General features: G+C 45.2%; 1 protein-coding gene across 1 annotated transcript in view; it reads right to left on the reverse strand.

Annotated features, from left to right (window-relative positions):
• The window catches only part of efcc1 (EF-hand and coiled-coil domain containing 1), an 88667-nt gene extending 85778 nt beyond the window's left edge, over positions 1–2889 (reverse strand). Inside the window, exon 1 of the mRNA XM_060835152.1 lies at positions 1539–2889. Within this exon, the coding sequence (XP_060691135.1) occupies positions 1539–2626 (1088 nt within the window). The 5' untranslated portion in view covers positions 2627–2889. The remainder of the gene's footprint in view (positions 1–1538) is intronic.
• Positions 2890–12054: the final 9165 nt, after the last annotated feature.

Genomic DNA, 12054 nt, shown 5'->3' on the forward strand with positions numbered 1-12054 from the left:
AGAACAGATTTGGGACTGTGGTGGTGGAAAAGCACAGCAGGTCAGGCAGCATCCGAGGAGCAGGAAAATTGACATTTCAGGCAAAAGCCCTTCATCAGGAATTGTCCAGCACCACACACCCGACTCTAAACTCCAGCATCTGCAGTCCTCACTTTTGCCTAGATTTGGGAGGTGACAATACCTTCTGTAATTTTGGACAAGAATGAGAGATTGGGGATGGAGTGTAGGTTTGCAGAGGCATACAGGTGAATATGATGTGTTGTGGATACACAGCAATGGGAGTTGGACACATTCATAATTTCCTCTACCATGAGGTTAGGAAAATAAGTGATTTGGTGGGAATGTAAAGAGAACAGGATGAGGATATCAAGGGTGGTATCAGAATAGAAAGAGGTACAGAAGAGAATCTGGAGAGATAGGTTCAGGGTTAAGCAGATGATGCAAGCGGGTGGAGGGTTTAGTTGCATGAAGCTTTGTTTAGTGTGCAAAGGAATGTAGCAGAGGCAATTGAATGAAGATTCCATACATAGGATCAGAAGAGGTCCATAAGCTCTTGCTATTGAAAGCTGCACCTTGAAGGCCATTGCTGGCACTGGGTAAACGGATGTAGAATTTATAGGATATCAAAACTTGCAGACAATACAGCCTATACTGTTGCAGATGTTTAAAAAGTAGGAAATGCAATTGCATGAGAGAGGTGACATAATAGGTTCAATTGTTTCATGCAGTTATAGTCATACAGCATGGAAATAGACCCTTTGGTCCAACTCATCAATGCTGACCAGGTTTCTCAAACTAAACTAGTCCCACTTGCCTGTGTTTGGCCTATATCCCTCCAAACATTTCCTCCACATGTACCTGTCCAAATGTCTTTAATTGTACCGGCCTCTACCACTCCCTCTAGCAGTTCACTCCATACAAGCAACTTTTTCTGTGTGAAAAAGTTGCCCCTCAGATCCCTTTTAGACCTTCCCCCTCTCACCTTAAACCTATGCCCTCTAATTTTGGACTCCCCTACCCAAGGGAAAAGACTTGGCCATTCAGCTTATCTATGCTCCTCCCTATTTTATAAATCTCGATAAGGTCACCTCTCAACCTCCAAAGCTGGGGCGGGGGTGGTGGAATCCAAGCCTGTCCAGTCTCTCTTTATACCTCAAACTCTCCAGTCCTGATAGCATCCTTGTAAATCTTTCCTGCACCCTTTCCAGTTTAGTAACATCCGTGTTACAACAGGGCGACTACAACTGCACATTACTCCAAAAGCAGCCTCACCAATGTCCTGTACAGCTGGAAAGAGACATCCCAACTTCAGTGTCTCAGAATTTCGTTCTAAAGCGCGAACTGGAACATTTCCAATATTAATTTATCATTGCAGCAGGAAGTTTTACTTAATGTATATAATCTGTTGTTGGCATCTTACCTTTCAATGACAGATTCGCTTTGATAGCTAATACGTTTGGTGGTTTTTCAGTGCAAATCTTAAATGGATAAATTAAAATGGGTCATGGTACGATGGTGTCCTTTATCACGAATCCTACCTGTAATATTGCAGCTCTGAATCCAATTGTGCCACACTCCTCTGCAACAATGGAACTTGTTTCGCTGTGGTCTCCAGATCTTTCACTTTCTCGAGGCTCCCCAACAAGGCTTGGCGCGCCTGTTCCACCCTTTTCCTCATCTGCAGCTGCTCCTTCTTCAGGTTCCTGTTGCACTCCTCCAGCTTCAGCAGAGCCTCCTGCGACCTGGCCAGCTCCCTCTCCACCTCCTGGCTGAAGCGGATCGCCTCTTCGATCTGGCCGTCCCTGGAGCTGCGGATCAGCTCGATCTCCCTGAGGACACTCCGCAGGCCCTTGTGCTGCTGCTGCTGCTGGCGTGCGGCTCGCCCGGGGCTGCTGCTGCTGGTGGTGGCCGTCCTGCTCCACGCCAGGAAGCAGTGCTGGGACGGGTGGCTGGCGTGGCTCTTCCACAGGCCGACCTGGAGGGCGAGCGAGCGGGCGTCGCTGCTCTGCAGGGCGGCCCTCATGTCCTCCACCAGCTCCCGCAAGCTCTCGTTCTCCACCTCCAGCTTGGCGATCCTGTCCTCCGCAGCCTCCAGGGCCACGATGTCCTCGTAGCATTCCCGGCTGCAGGAAGCGTGCTGCTTCCCGGAGAGCCCCCCGGGGGGCTGCCCGGGGGGCGGCCCGGGGCTTCTCTTGCGGCGCCTGAGCGGACTCCGCAGCCGGATCTGGGTCTCGATGTGCTGGCTCTCCTTGGCGACCAGTAGCCGGCCCGTCTCGTACTGGCAGCCGGCCCTGCTGCTGAAGTGGCCGCACAGCCTGGCGTGGAACTGCCTGAAGCTGAGCTCCCGGGGCACCTGCTCCAGGATCCCCGCGCCCTCCTCCGGATCCGAGCCCTCGTCCAGCCCCAGGATCTCGCACAGGGTCCGGAAGTCCTCCGCGGGGATCCTGCCCTCTCCCTCGCAGTCCAGGTGGTGGAAGATCTCCTGCAGGTACTGGTCCAGCCCGGTGGCCAGCACGATGATCTCGTTCTCCACCCCCCGGTCCAGGCCGTAGTGGTAAGCCAGCGCGCTGACGATCCACTGGGTCCGCCGCGCCGGGCACCTGTAGGGATCGCAACTCTCCATCATCTGCACAACCCAACCTCTCCAACAAAGAACACACGCACAGAGACACTCACCAAAGTTCACAACCCCCACCCCCTCTCTCAGCCGTTCAGGGGGTCGGGGGTCGAGCTGGAGTTTAAAGGCACAGGGTTGGAGCCCCTGTTCCCATCACTCATGGTGGTGAGTTGTGCAGAAGGTGCGCCCCCAGCTCGGGAGACTCTTGTCACTGGGACTGGAGTTGCCCGATGCTATGAGTTTTCAGCCGTTCGCTCATTCGCTCTCTCTCTCTCTCTCCCTCTGCTGCAATTGGAAGCGATTATCAAAATAAAAGTGCACGCGTTTTGTGTGACGCCAGCCAGGGGAGAGGGAGGGAAGGAAGGAGGAGGAGAGAGGTGGGGAGGGGAGAGTGGGAGGGGGGGAGAGGAGAGTGGGGGGGGGGGGAAGAGGAAAGCGGGGGGGGAGGGGAAGGGGTTGTGGAGGGGGAGGGGGAGAGGGAGGGGATCCAGGATGAGGGGCCAAAACTTGATTCGAGATTTCCGCAGCTTTGCTTTAATCCTCTCCTTAGCAGAAACGCCCCCCCCCCCTCCGTGGACCCGCGGCACTTTCCGCCCCGTTGCTCTGTAAATGCACACGTTTGCCGGTGGACGGTGTCGAAGCCGCCTCCTCGATTCCCTGACCACTGAACGGCACACCCGCCCTGGCCACTCATAAAAGAGAAATCACAGAACCAGACGATAGTTGTGGTGGAGTGAAGTGGCCATTCGGCCAGTCGTGTTTATGTCGGTCCACTCTCCCGCCTGTCCGCTGGAACGCGACAAATCATTCCTTTTCTGGCTATCACCCAATTCCCTTTTCGAAGGGTCCACACTATCAGGAGATTTAAATACTGTGTGAGAAGAGTTTCTCTCATTGCCATTGTTTCTTTTTGTCTATTACCTTAAATCTGTACCCCCGCCTCTCATTCATCCACCACTAGGAACAGCGTCTCCCTATCTAATACCATACAGCCAGCTCTCAGGTAACAATCTAGTTATCTTCCTTTCACGATAACTTGAATCAAATTTCCCCAATTTAAAAGGTTTAGTTCTGTTCAGTAGGTCTTTTCCAATCAGAAAAAAACATTAAAACTTTATAATCTGCAATTTTAAATACTGTACATTGCTAAATTATTGCATTCATAAATTACAAAGCTTAAAAATACAATAAAACATTTAACTGTTTGCCTTCAACTCCTGCTCGCTGCCTCTCCCACACAAGATCATACCAGAGTGATCGCTGACCTATCAACTCCATGGCCCTCCTATTGGGTTCCCTGTTGGCTGACTTTTCTGCTCAACACTTCTCTCTCCCCCACTATGAGCGAGGGTGATGACTGGTTGGAGGCAGGAAACATACAATGGAGTCAGAACAGCTTGGAGTTAGTAGGGTACTGGGGGTGGGCCACAAACAAGTGGTAATCAGAAGATCAGAGTGCAAGAGAGGCCAACCTAAAATTTAAAAAGATCTGAGGAAGGGTCACTGGACCCGAGACTTTGATTTCTCTTCATAAATGTTGCCAGAACTGCTGAGCTTTTCCAGCAATTTCTGTTTTTGTTTCCAATCTAAAATTTGCTTGTCATGGCATGTCACCTTCAGGATTTGCTGCAAATGTTAACTCGTCTTTTTTTTCAATCTTACATTTCTAGTCTTTTTTTTAAAAAAAGGTATTTTGGGAGTATGGACATGACTGGCATGGCAAACATTTATTGTCCATAGGTCATCACCCCCACATAAAACTGTGCACCTTCTTAAATGTGCTCCAACTGTACTGCTAGGTAGGGAGTGTGAGGAAAACTAAGGTGAGGACTGGAGATTAGAATTAAGAGTGTGGTGCTGGAAAAGCGCAGCAGGTCAGGCAGCACCTGAGGTGCAGGAAAATCTACGTTTCGGGCAAAAGCCTTTCATCAGGAATGTGGCTGGGAGCCTCGGGGGTGGAGAGATAAATGGGAGGGGTGTGGGGCTGGGGCAAGGTAGCTGGGATAGGTGGGTGGAGGTGGGGTTAATGGTGATAGGTCAGAGGGGAGGGTGGAGCAGACAGGTGGGAAGAGAGATGAACAGGTCATGAGTGCAGTGCTGAACTGGACGTTGAAACTGAGATAAGGTTGGGGAAGAGAAATGAGGAAATAGTGAAATCCACATTGATGCCACGGGGTTGGCAGGTTCCGAGGCAGAAGATGAGGCGTTCTTCCTCCAGGCGTCGGGTGGTTAGGGAGTGGTGATAGAGGAAGCCCAGGACCTGCATGTCCTTGGCAGAGTGGGAGGGGAAGTTGAACTTTACAGCCACAGGCGTTGGGTTGGTTGATGCGGGTGTCCCAGAGAATTTTATTGAGGGAGGATGACAAAGAATGTTGCTATCTGGTTGATGTATGAATTGAAGGGGAACTCAGAGATTATGATGGTATTGACATAAATATTGCCATAAATGTCTTTCCAGGTAGTAGGCTTCACAGGTTTGGGAGGTGATGGCTCAGAAATTCTGGTGAGTTGCTACAGTGCATTGTGGAGATGCTCAGGAGCCAAGGTGAAGTGAGTGGACAGCATACTGATCAATAGGGCTGATTTGTCCTGCATGGTTGCATTTCATAAGTTTTAATAGTGGTATATTCATCCAAGCAGTATTCCAGACTTCCCTTAAAAGTAATGCAGAGGCTTTGGAAAGTGATGATATTAGCCAAAAGATGCAGAATGTCCAGCCCTTAGCCTTCTCTGATGGAAACAAAGGATGGGAAATAATGCAATTTAAAGAAATAGTAAATTGGGGTGAAAATGCAAACAGTTTAATCTAACATACGTAAATGAATAGCACAAACACCAAATCCAAACTTTCTGGTCTGAAGATAGTTAGAGACTGAACATACAACCCAAGATATACATTGAGACCCCTCATAAATCACAAAACATTGATTCTGTAGGAATTGCCCAGGAAGTTTGAACTTTTCACAAGCTCTGCTCCCCAAAACCCTGCAAAAAGTCTCCAAATCTAAGTTGGGTCAGAATCTGTGGACAATTCCAATTAAGGGACAGGCTCAGTTCTCGGTTCTCAATAAATAGAAAGCAGGAATCATTAACAGTGCTTCGCCCAGAGGCCCACTGAAGATGTTACCTAGTATGGTGACAAAACATCTGGAAATGAACCTTCCAGTTCAGCGAGCAAACTTACATCCAGAGTCTCAACCTGAGCTACAAATCTTCTCAAAACTTGCTCAGTTCTCAGCAGCTGAGAATGAGAGCGCAAAATGCTGTCTACCTTCCCAATGTCAGGGTTCATGGACATCATCTTCAGGCTGGAGAGGAATGTCTGGTGGAATTCAGTTGTCATGTCCACATTAGTACTAACAACATAGGGTTTGAAAAGAGATTTCACTGAGTGAGTATAAGTAGCAAAGATGCTAAAGTAAAATGTAGAATCATGAATATAATAATGTCTGGATTATTACTTGAAGCACAAGCAGATTTGAATCAGGTAGATAACGTGATTGCACCCCCAAACCCCCTTCCCCTCAGTCTTGTTTGTGTGGGTTTGCTTTGAACAGAGCTGACCAATTTTTTTGCTAATAATAGGCTCTTTATCCCATCTGTTCCACTTGCTTTGCCTCATCACTTTTTTTTAAACAGAATAAGAACCATCACTTTTTCAGCACCCACCTCAGTTCTGAAAAGGGTCATATTGGACTTGAAATGTTAACTCATTGCTACTATTCACTATACATGCAAATGATTTGAATGTTAGGATGAAATGTAATATTTCCAGGTTTGCTGATAACATAAAACAAGGTAGGAAAATAAGTTGTGAAGCGGATATAAACGTGCTTCCAGGGATTTAGACGGGTTAACTGAATAGGCAACAACATGGTGGATGGAACAGAATGTGGATACTTTGATAGGAAGAACAGAAATGCAGGGTATTTCTTAAATGGTGAGAGATTGAGAAATGTTGATTGTGTATTCTTGTTCCTAAGTTACTGAAAGCTAATATGCGGGTGCTGCAAATGGTATGTTGGCCTTTATTGAAAGAGGATTTGAGTACAGGAGTAAAGATATCTTGCTGTAGTTGTTTTGAACCTTGATGAAAGCACACTAGCATGTTTTGTGCTGTTTTGGTCTCCTTAGCAAAGGAAGGATACAATTCCCATAGAGGAAAGGAAACAAAGGTTCATCAGACTGATCCCGGGGATGATGGAATTGTTCTATGAGTAGATATTTTTAAAAAACTGGGCATATATCCCCTACAGCTTGGAAAAATGTGAGGTGATCTCATTGAAGCATACAAAATTCCTATAGGGATTGACAAGAAGGAAGGATGTCTCCCTTGGCTGGGTTTCTAAAATCAGAGACATAGTCTCAGAATAAGAGGTAGGAATGGGATGAGAAGAAACGTTTTCACTCAGAGGGTGGTGTATTTTTGGAATGGTTTGCTCCAGAGGGCTTTGGTAGCTTAGCTGTTGAGTGTATTCAAAACAGGGATTGGTAGATTTCTAGATATCTATTAAAGATATTGAGGGATATGGGGATATTGTGGAAAATTATATTTAAACAGAAAATGATCCATTATCTGTTCACTGCCAATTGAATGGCAGTGGAGGTTTGAGTGGTCAAATGGTTTGCTCCCACTTCTATTTCCTATCTTTGTGTTTACCTTCCTGAATCATTACTCAAGAAATGTTACATGGAAAAATCCTAGTCTAACTCCTGGATAACTGACCCTTTCCCCTTATACTTCCACCACCCCTATCCAACCAACTCCTCTCTGATCTGATCTGATTAGTCCCAACATGACAACCCTTCTCAATACATACACCCACCTCACACAGCTGCCACCCTACCCACTTATCCACCCACCCAACCCATTCACTTACCCACACATTCATACATTCACTTAGCTATTGTCTCATATAATCATTCATGAACACAATGAAAAAGTATTTTAATGCTCTCAAATCTTTTTTTTGACGTGTTGATTAACATTTACCAGAATATGGCAGCTTGTGCCAAAAAATGGGGGCATGGCTCAAATTCCTGAATGAACCTGCACCATGAGGAAGTAGTTCAATTTAATTTATGCTCAGCATCTCCAAAGGACATTGGATTAGGAGACATAACCAAAAATGTGGCATGCAGTCATAGTGCAAAAGATAGGGATGGAGTGGTAAGTGAGTGCCATCAATTAGAAGACTTAGGCCAAGAAAATCCAAATTCTGTTCTTCCCTCAGTCACAGCAGATTTGTTTATTGTTCAATTCAAATGATAGAAATTTGATAGAAACATGGGCATGTTTTGAAGGACAATGTGGTCTAGTTATGGACAATGTAGAACTTGAATAATTCATGTTAATAATTCATTTGTGAATGCATTTTTTTAAAAAACTGACAATATATAAAATAACAAACAAATAATGATTTGGAGGTGCCGGTGTTGGACTAGAGTGTACAAAGTTAAAAATCATCAGGTCAACCACCTGATGAAGGAGCGATGCTCCAAAAGCTAGCGCTTCCAAATACACCTGTTGGACTATAACCTGGTGGTGTGTGATTTTAAACAAATAAACAAGGTATAATGAAAGGCCAAACATGGGAGGTTAAGGTTGATATTACTAGTGGGTCTTCAAATGTTATACTTAATACTTTTTCTATCTTTAATTGGAAGTCCCTGATTACATGAGCTTGCACTTTAAGTCCTTTTCACTTTTAATGAACAATACAGCTTTCATTCATAAGCTAATTATAATATACTCCTAGGGAAACTCAACACCCACACACGATATAAAGCAGGACGGGCAGCATATCAATCTTTAAAAAAAAACTCCTGCAACATCCAGTAAGACATAACATTTCATAGAATTCCAGTAGAAATATATATTTTGAAATTCATTCTGTTCATTAAGAGACTACTTTAAAGCAATTTGTATAAACACAGTTAGCAGAGCAGCTGGAGCAGTCAACTCGAGCACTACGTGATTGACCTTACACACAGCAGGCTAGAGAAGAGTTGTTCTGGCCATCTCCCCCCTCCCTCTGCCATAAACATGCCAGAATAAATTTCTCATGAGCACCTGCAATTTCCACCAGAGTTATATGGCAATAAAGAAACAAGGCATTTTAGAAAACATTTGGCCTTTTGTGGAGCTGTTTCACTAACCATCTGCTTGCTTTTAAACATTGTTAAATTGAATAAATGGCACAATATATCCATCAGCATGAACTGTGAGAGGATCCAAATCCAATTTTGTGCATATACTGCATGAAATAAACCCTTAAAGGGGTATGGTTGTGTGGCTGGGTGGGGGGAGGGGTCATTTATTGCTCACACCAGCATTAGTAGGGCACCAAGGACCTGATGGATTCAATTGGTTTTCCATTAATGTTGATGCTGTGCCTGCTGTCACTTTTAATATAGAAATCAGATCATCAAATCTATGGAGGATCCCTTTCTCATTTTAACGCAGAGCTGGTTGAGATGTGCATCCCATCTGACCTGATTAGTTTTTATCAACAAGTGAGCTTATGAGGCTGCTAAAACGTAATTTTGTGATGAACATTTTGGGGCTAGACTCAGGAGTACATAAAAGGTCTGTGCTACCAAAGTCTACATTTCACCACTTGTCTGTCTGAAACATCCTCCTCACTTCCCTTGTTGCCAGTAAGGCATGCTCTAACCCCCACCCCCCACCACCACCACCCGCCGCCTCCCCCCTCCCCAATTCCACCCTCCCCCCCCCCCCCACACACACACACACACACAACACACAGTGTATCTCTCTCTCACTCATATCTAAAAATCAAAGGTATTGGTAGGGCTCAGGTTTTTAAATGCTGCTTTGTAGCTTCTTCTTTGGACAGGAAGGACAGAGATTCTTTTCTAAGCAGGAGGTGACCAAATAGATAAATATCATGAACACTATTTGACGATCTGGCTGCAGGTAAATAGAAATTTTACAAAACCTGATGAGGGCTGTTAATATGAGATTCACAATTTTCATTTGTCTTGCTCTCTGCTGAGTTTAACCTCATCTGTAGTGGTAGCACTTAAATGACTTCCCCTTCCTTCCTTTCAGTTTCCTCCAATCATAATAGCACACTTGTCTGAATTCCTATACTACTCACAGTTACATCCTCTGCTTTGCTCAACCTGTGTCGTTTTCATCCAAGATCCAGATTATTCTAGAGGTGAAAAATGTGATGCTGGAAAAACACAGCAGGCCAGGCAGCATCCGCAGTCCTCACTTTCTTCCAGATTATTCTATCCTAATATGTATATATTTCCGAAAGCTACTTACAACACGCCATCTACTTCTTGGAGAAGTAGCTGAGACACAATACCAGGGAGCAGCCATGGACAGAAGGACAACCACTATTGCTCACCTGGTCTACATTGGAGGAAGGGTGCTGATTATTGTAGATGGAAGCATATGAGGCTGTTTGATGTCAGTTAAGGTTGAAAGATTCATTCTGTCTATAATGATATTTTCTGTTGTTTTATATGCACTCTCCACTAGGGCTTTATGAATCAGTGTCTCTCAAATTTTCAGCTTTTAAAAAAAAATCGACCTTCCTGCAATCTTTATGTCATCATCGTCTACAGGAATAGTGCCAAAAGACTGGAAGATAGCAAATGTTGTTCCCTTATTCAAGAAGGAGAGTAGAGACAACTCTGGAAATTATAGGCCAGTGAACCTTACTTCAATTGTGGGTAAAGTGTTGGAAAAGGTTATAAGAGAGAGAGAGGATTTATAATAATCTGGAAAGGAATAAGTTGATTAGGGATAGTCAATACAGTTTTGTGAAGGGTAGGTTGTGCCTCACAAATCTTATTGAGTTTTTTGAGTAGGTCACAGGTGGTTGAGGGTAAAACAGCTGATGTGATGTACAGAGGAAGCTCAATTATCCGAATATCAATTATTTGAATTTCAGATTATCCGAAGGTGATCTCAAAGTGCCAATAGAAACATTACGTCAAAGAGCTGTTTCAACCCTGATCATGTCTTTTGTTTACAGGTACAATGATTAAAAACTAACTCGGTTCACTGAAATGCTGCCAAGAACAGTCCTGGACAGTCCAGGCTCCGTCTCTACATGACTGACCTCCTGTCCTCTCTCTTCTCTCCCCACCTCCCCCACACTTTCCCTGCAGTTCTACATAGGGGTGAACCAATTGGCCCCCTTCCCCAGATAATCTCTCCAAAATTGTCCTGAACAGGGCAGAGGTGGAACTTGTCAAAAAGTTAGCAGTAAAAGTTGTGTGCATGTGTGCTGTTTGGAGACTTACCCCACAAAAGCAGGAGCAGTCTTACTGTTGGTGTCCAGTCTGGCTGCCCGGGGTGGGGGAGTGGATGGGATCAGACAGTGGGTGGGGGTGAATGGGGGGGGTGTGGGCGGGGTGGTGGTGTGAGGGCAGATGGGTATGGGCGGGCGGGATGGGAGTGGATGGGTTGGGGTTGGGGTTGGGGGTGGAGTCTCGCACACAGTGAGCTGCTGCCTAGTCTCCTGAAAGGGAGCAGACTTGACAGAAAGCCGCAGAGAAAATCAATAACCAAATAATCAATTATCCAAATGAAATAGTGCTTGTCCGTCTCATTCGGATAATTGAGGTTCCTCTGCATATGGATTTCAGTAAGGCATTTGATAAGGTTCCCTGTGGTAGGCTAATGCATAAAATATGGTGGCATGGGATTGAGGGTGATTTTGTGTTTTCAATCAGAAATTGGCTGGTGGTTGATGGGAAATGTTCTTCCTGGAGTTCAATTACTAGTAGTCTGTTTGGGTCCACTACTGCTTGTCATTATTATAAACAACCTGGATGAGGGCGTAGAAGGATGGGTTGGTAAATTTGCCGGTGATACTAAGGTTGGTGGAGTTGTGGATAGTGTGGAAGGATGTTGCAGGTTACAGTGAGACATTGATAAGCTGCAGAGATGGGCTGAGAAGTGGCAAATGGTGTTTAATGCAGAGAAGTGTGAGGTGATTCACTTTGCAAGGAATAACAGGAATGCAGAATACAGGGCTAATGGTAAGAATTTTGGTAGTGTAGATGAGCAGAGTGATCTCAGTGTCCATGTACATAGATCCCTGAAGATTGCCACCAGGTTGATAGGGTTGTTAAGAACACATACGGTGTGTTAGCGTTTCTTAGTAAAGAGATTGAGTTTCAGAACCAAGAGGTCACGCTACATAACTCTGGTACTGCTGCACTTGGTGTATTGTGTACAGTTCTGGTCACTGTATTATAGGAAGGATGTGGAAGCTTTGGAAAGAGTTCAGAGGAGATCTTCTAGGACTTTGCTTGGTATGGAGGGAAGGTCTTATGGTGAAAGGCTGAGGGACATGAGGCTGTTTTTGTTGGAGAGAAGAAGGTTGACAGGTGACTTAATTAAGACATATAAGATGATCAGAAGGTTAGATAGGGTGGACGGTGAGATA

This window comes from Hemiscyllium ocellatum, chromosome 14 (genome assembly GCF_020745735.1).
Source record: "Hemiscyllium ocellatum isolate sHemOce1 chromosome 14, sHemOce1.pat.X.cur, whole genome shotgun sequence".
NCBI classification, from domain to species: domain Eukaryota; kingdom Metazoa; phylum Chordata; class Chondrichthyes; order Orectolobiformes; family Hemiscylliidae; genus Hemiscyllium; species Hemiscyllium ocellatum.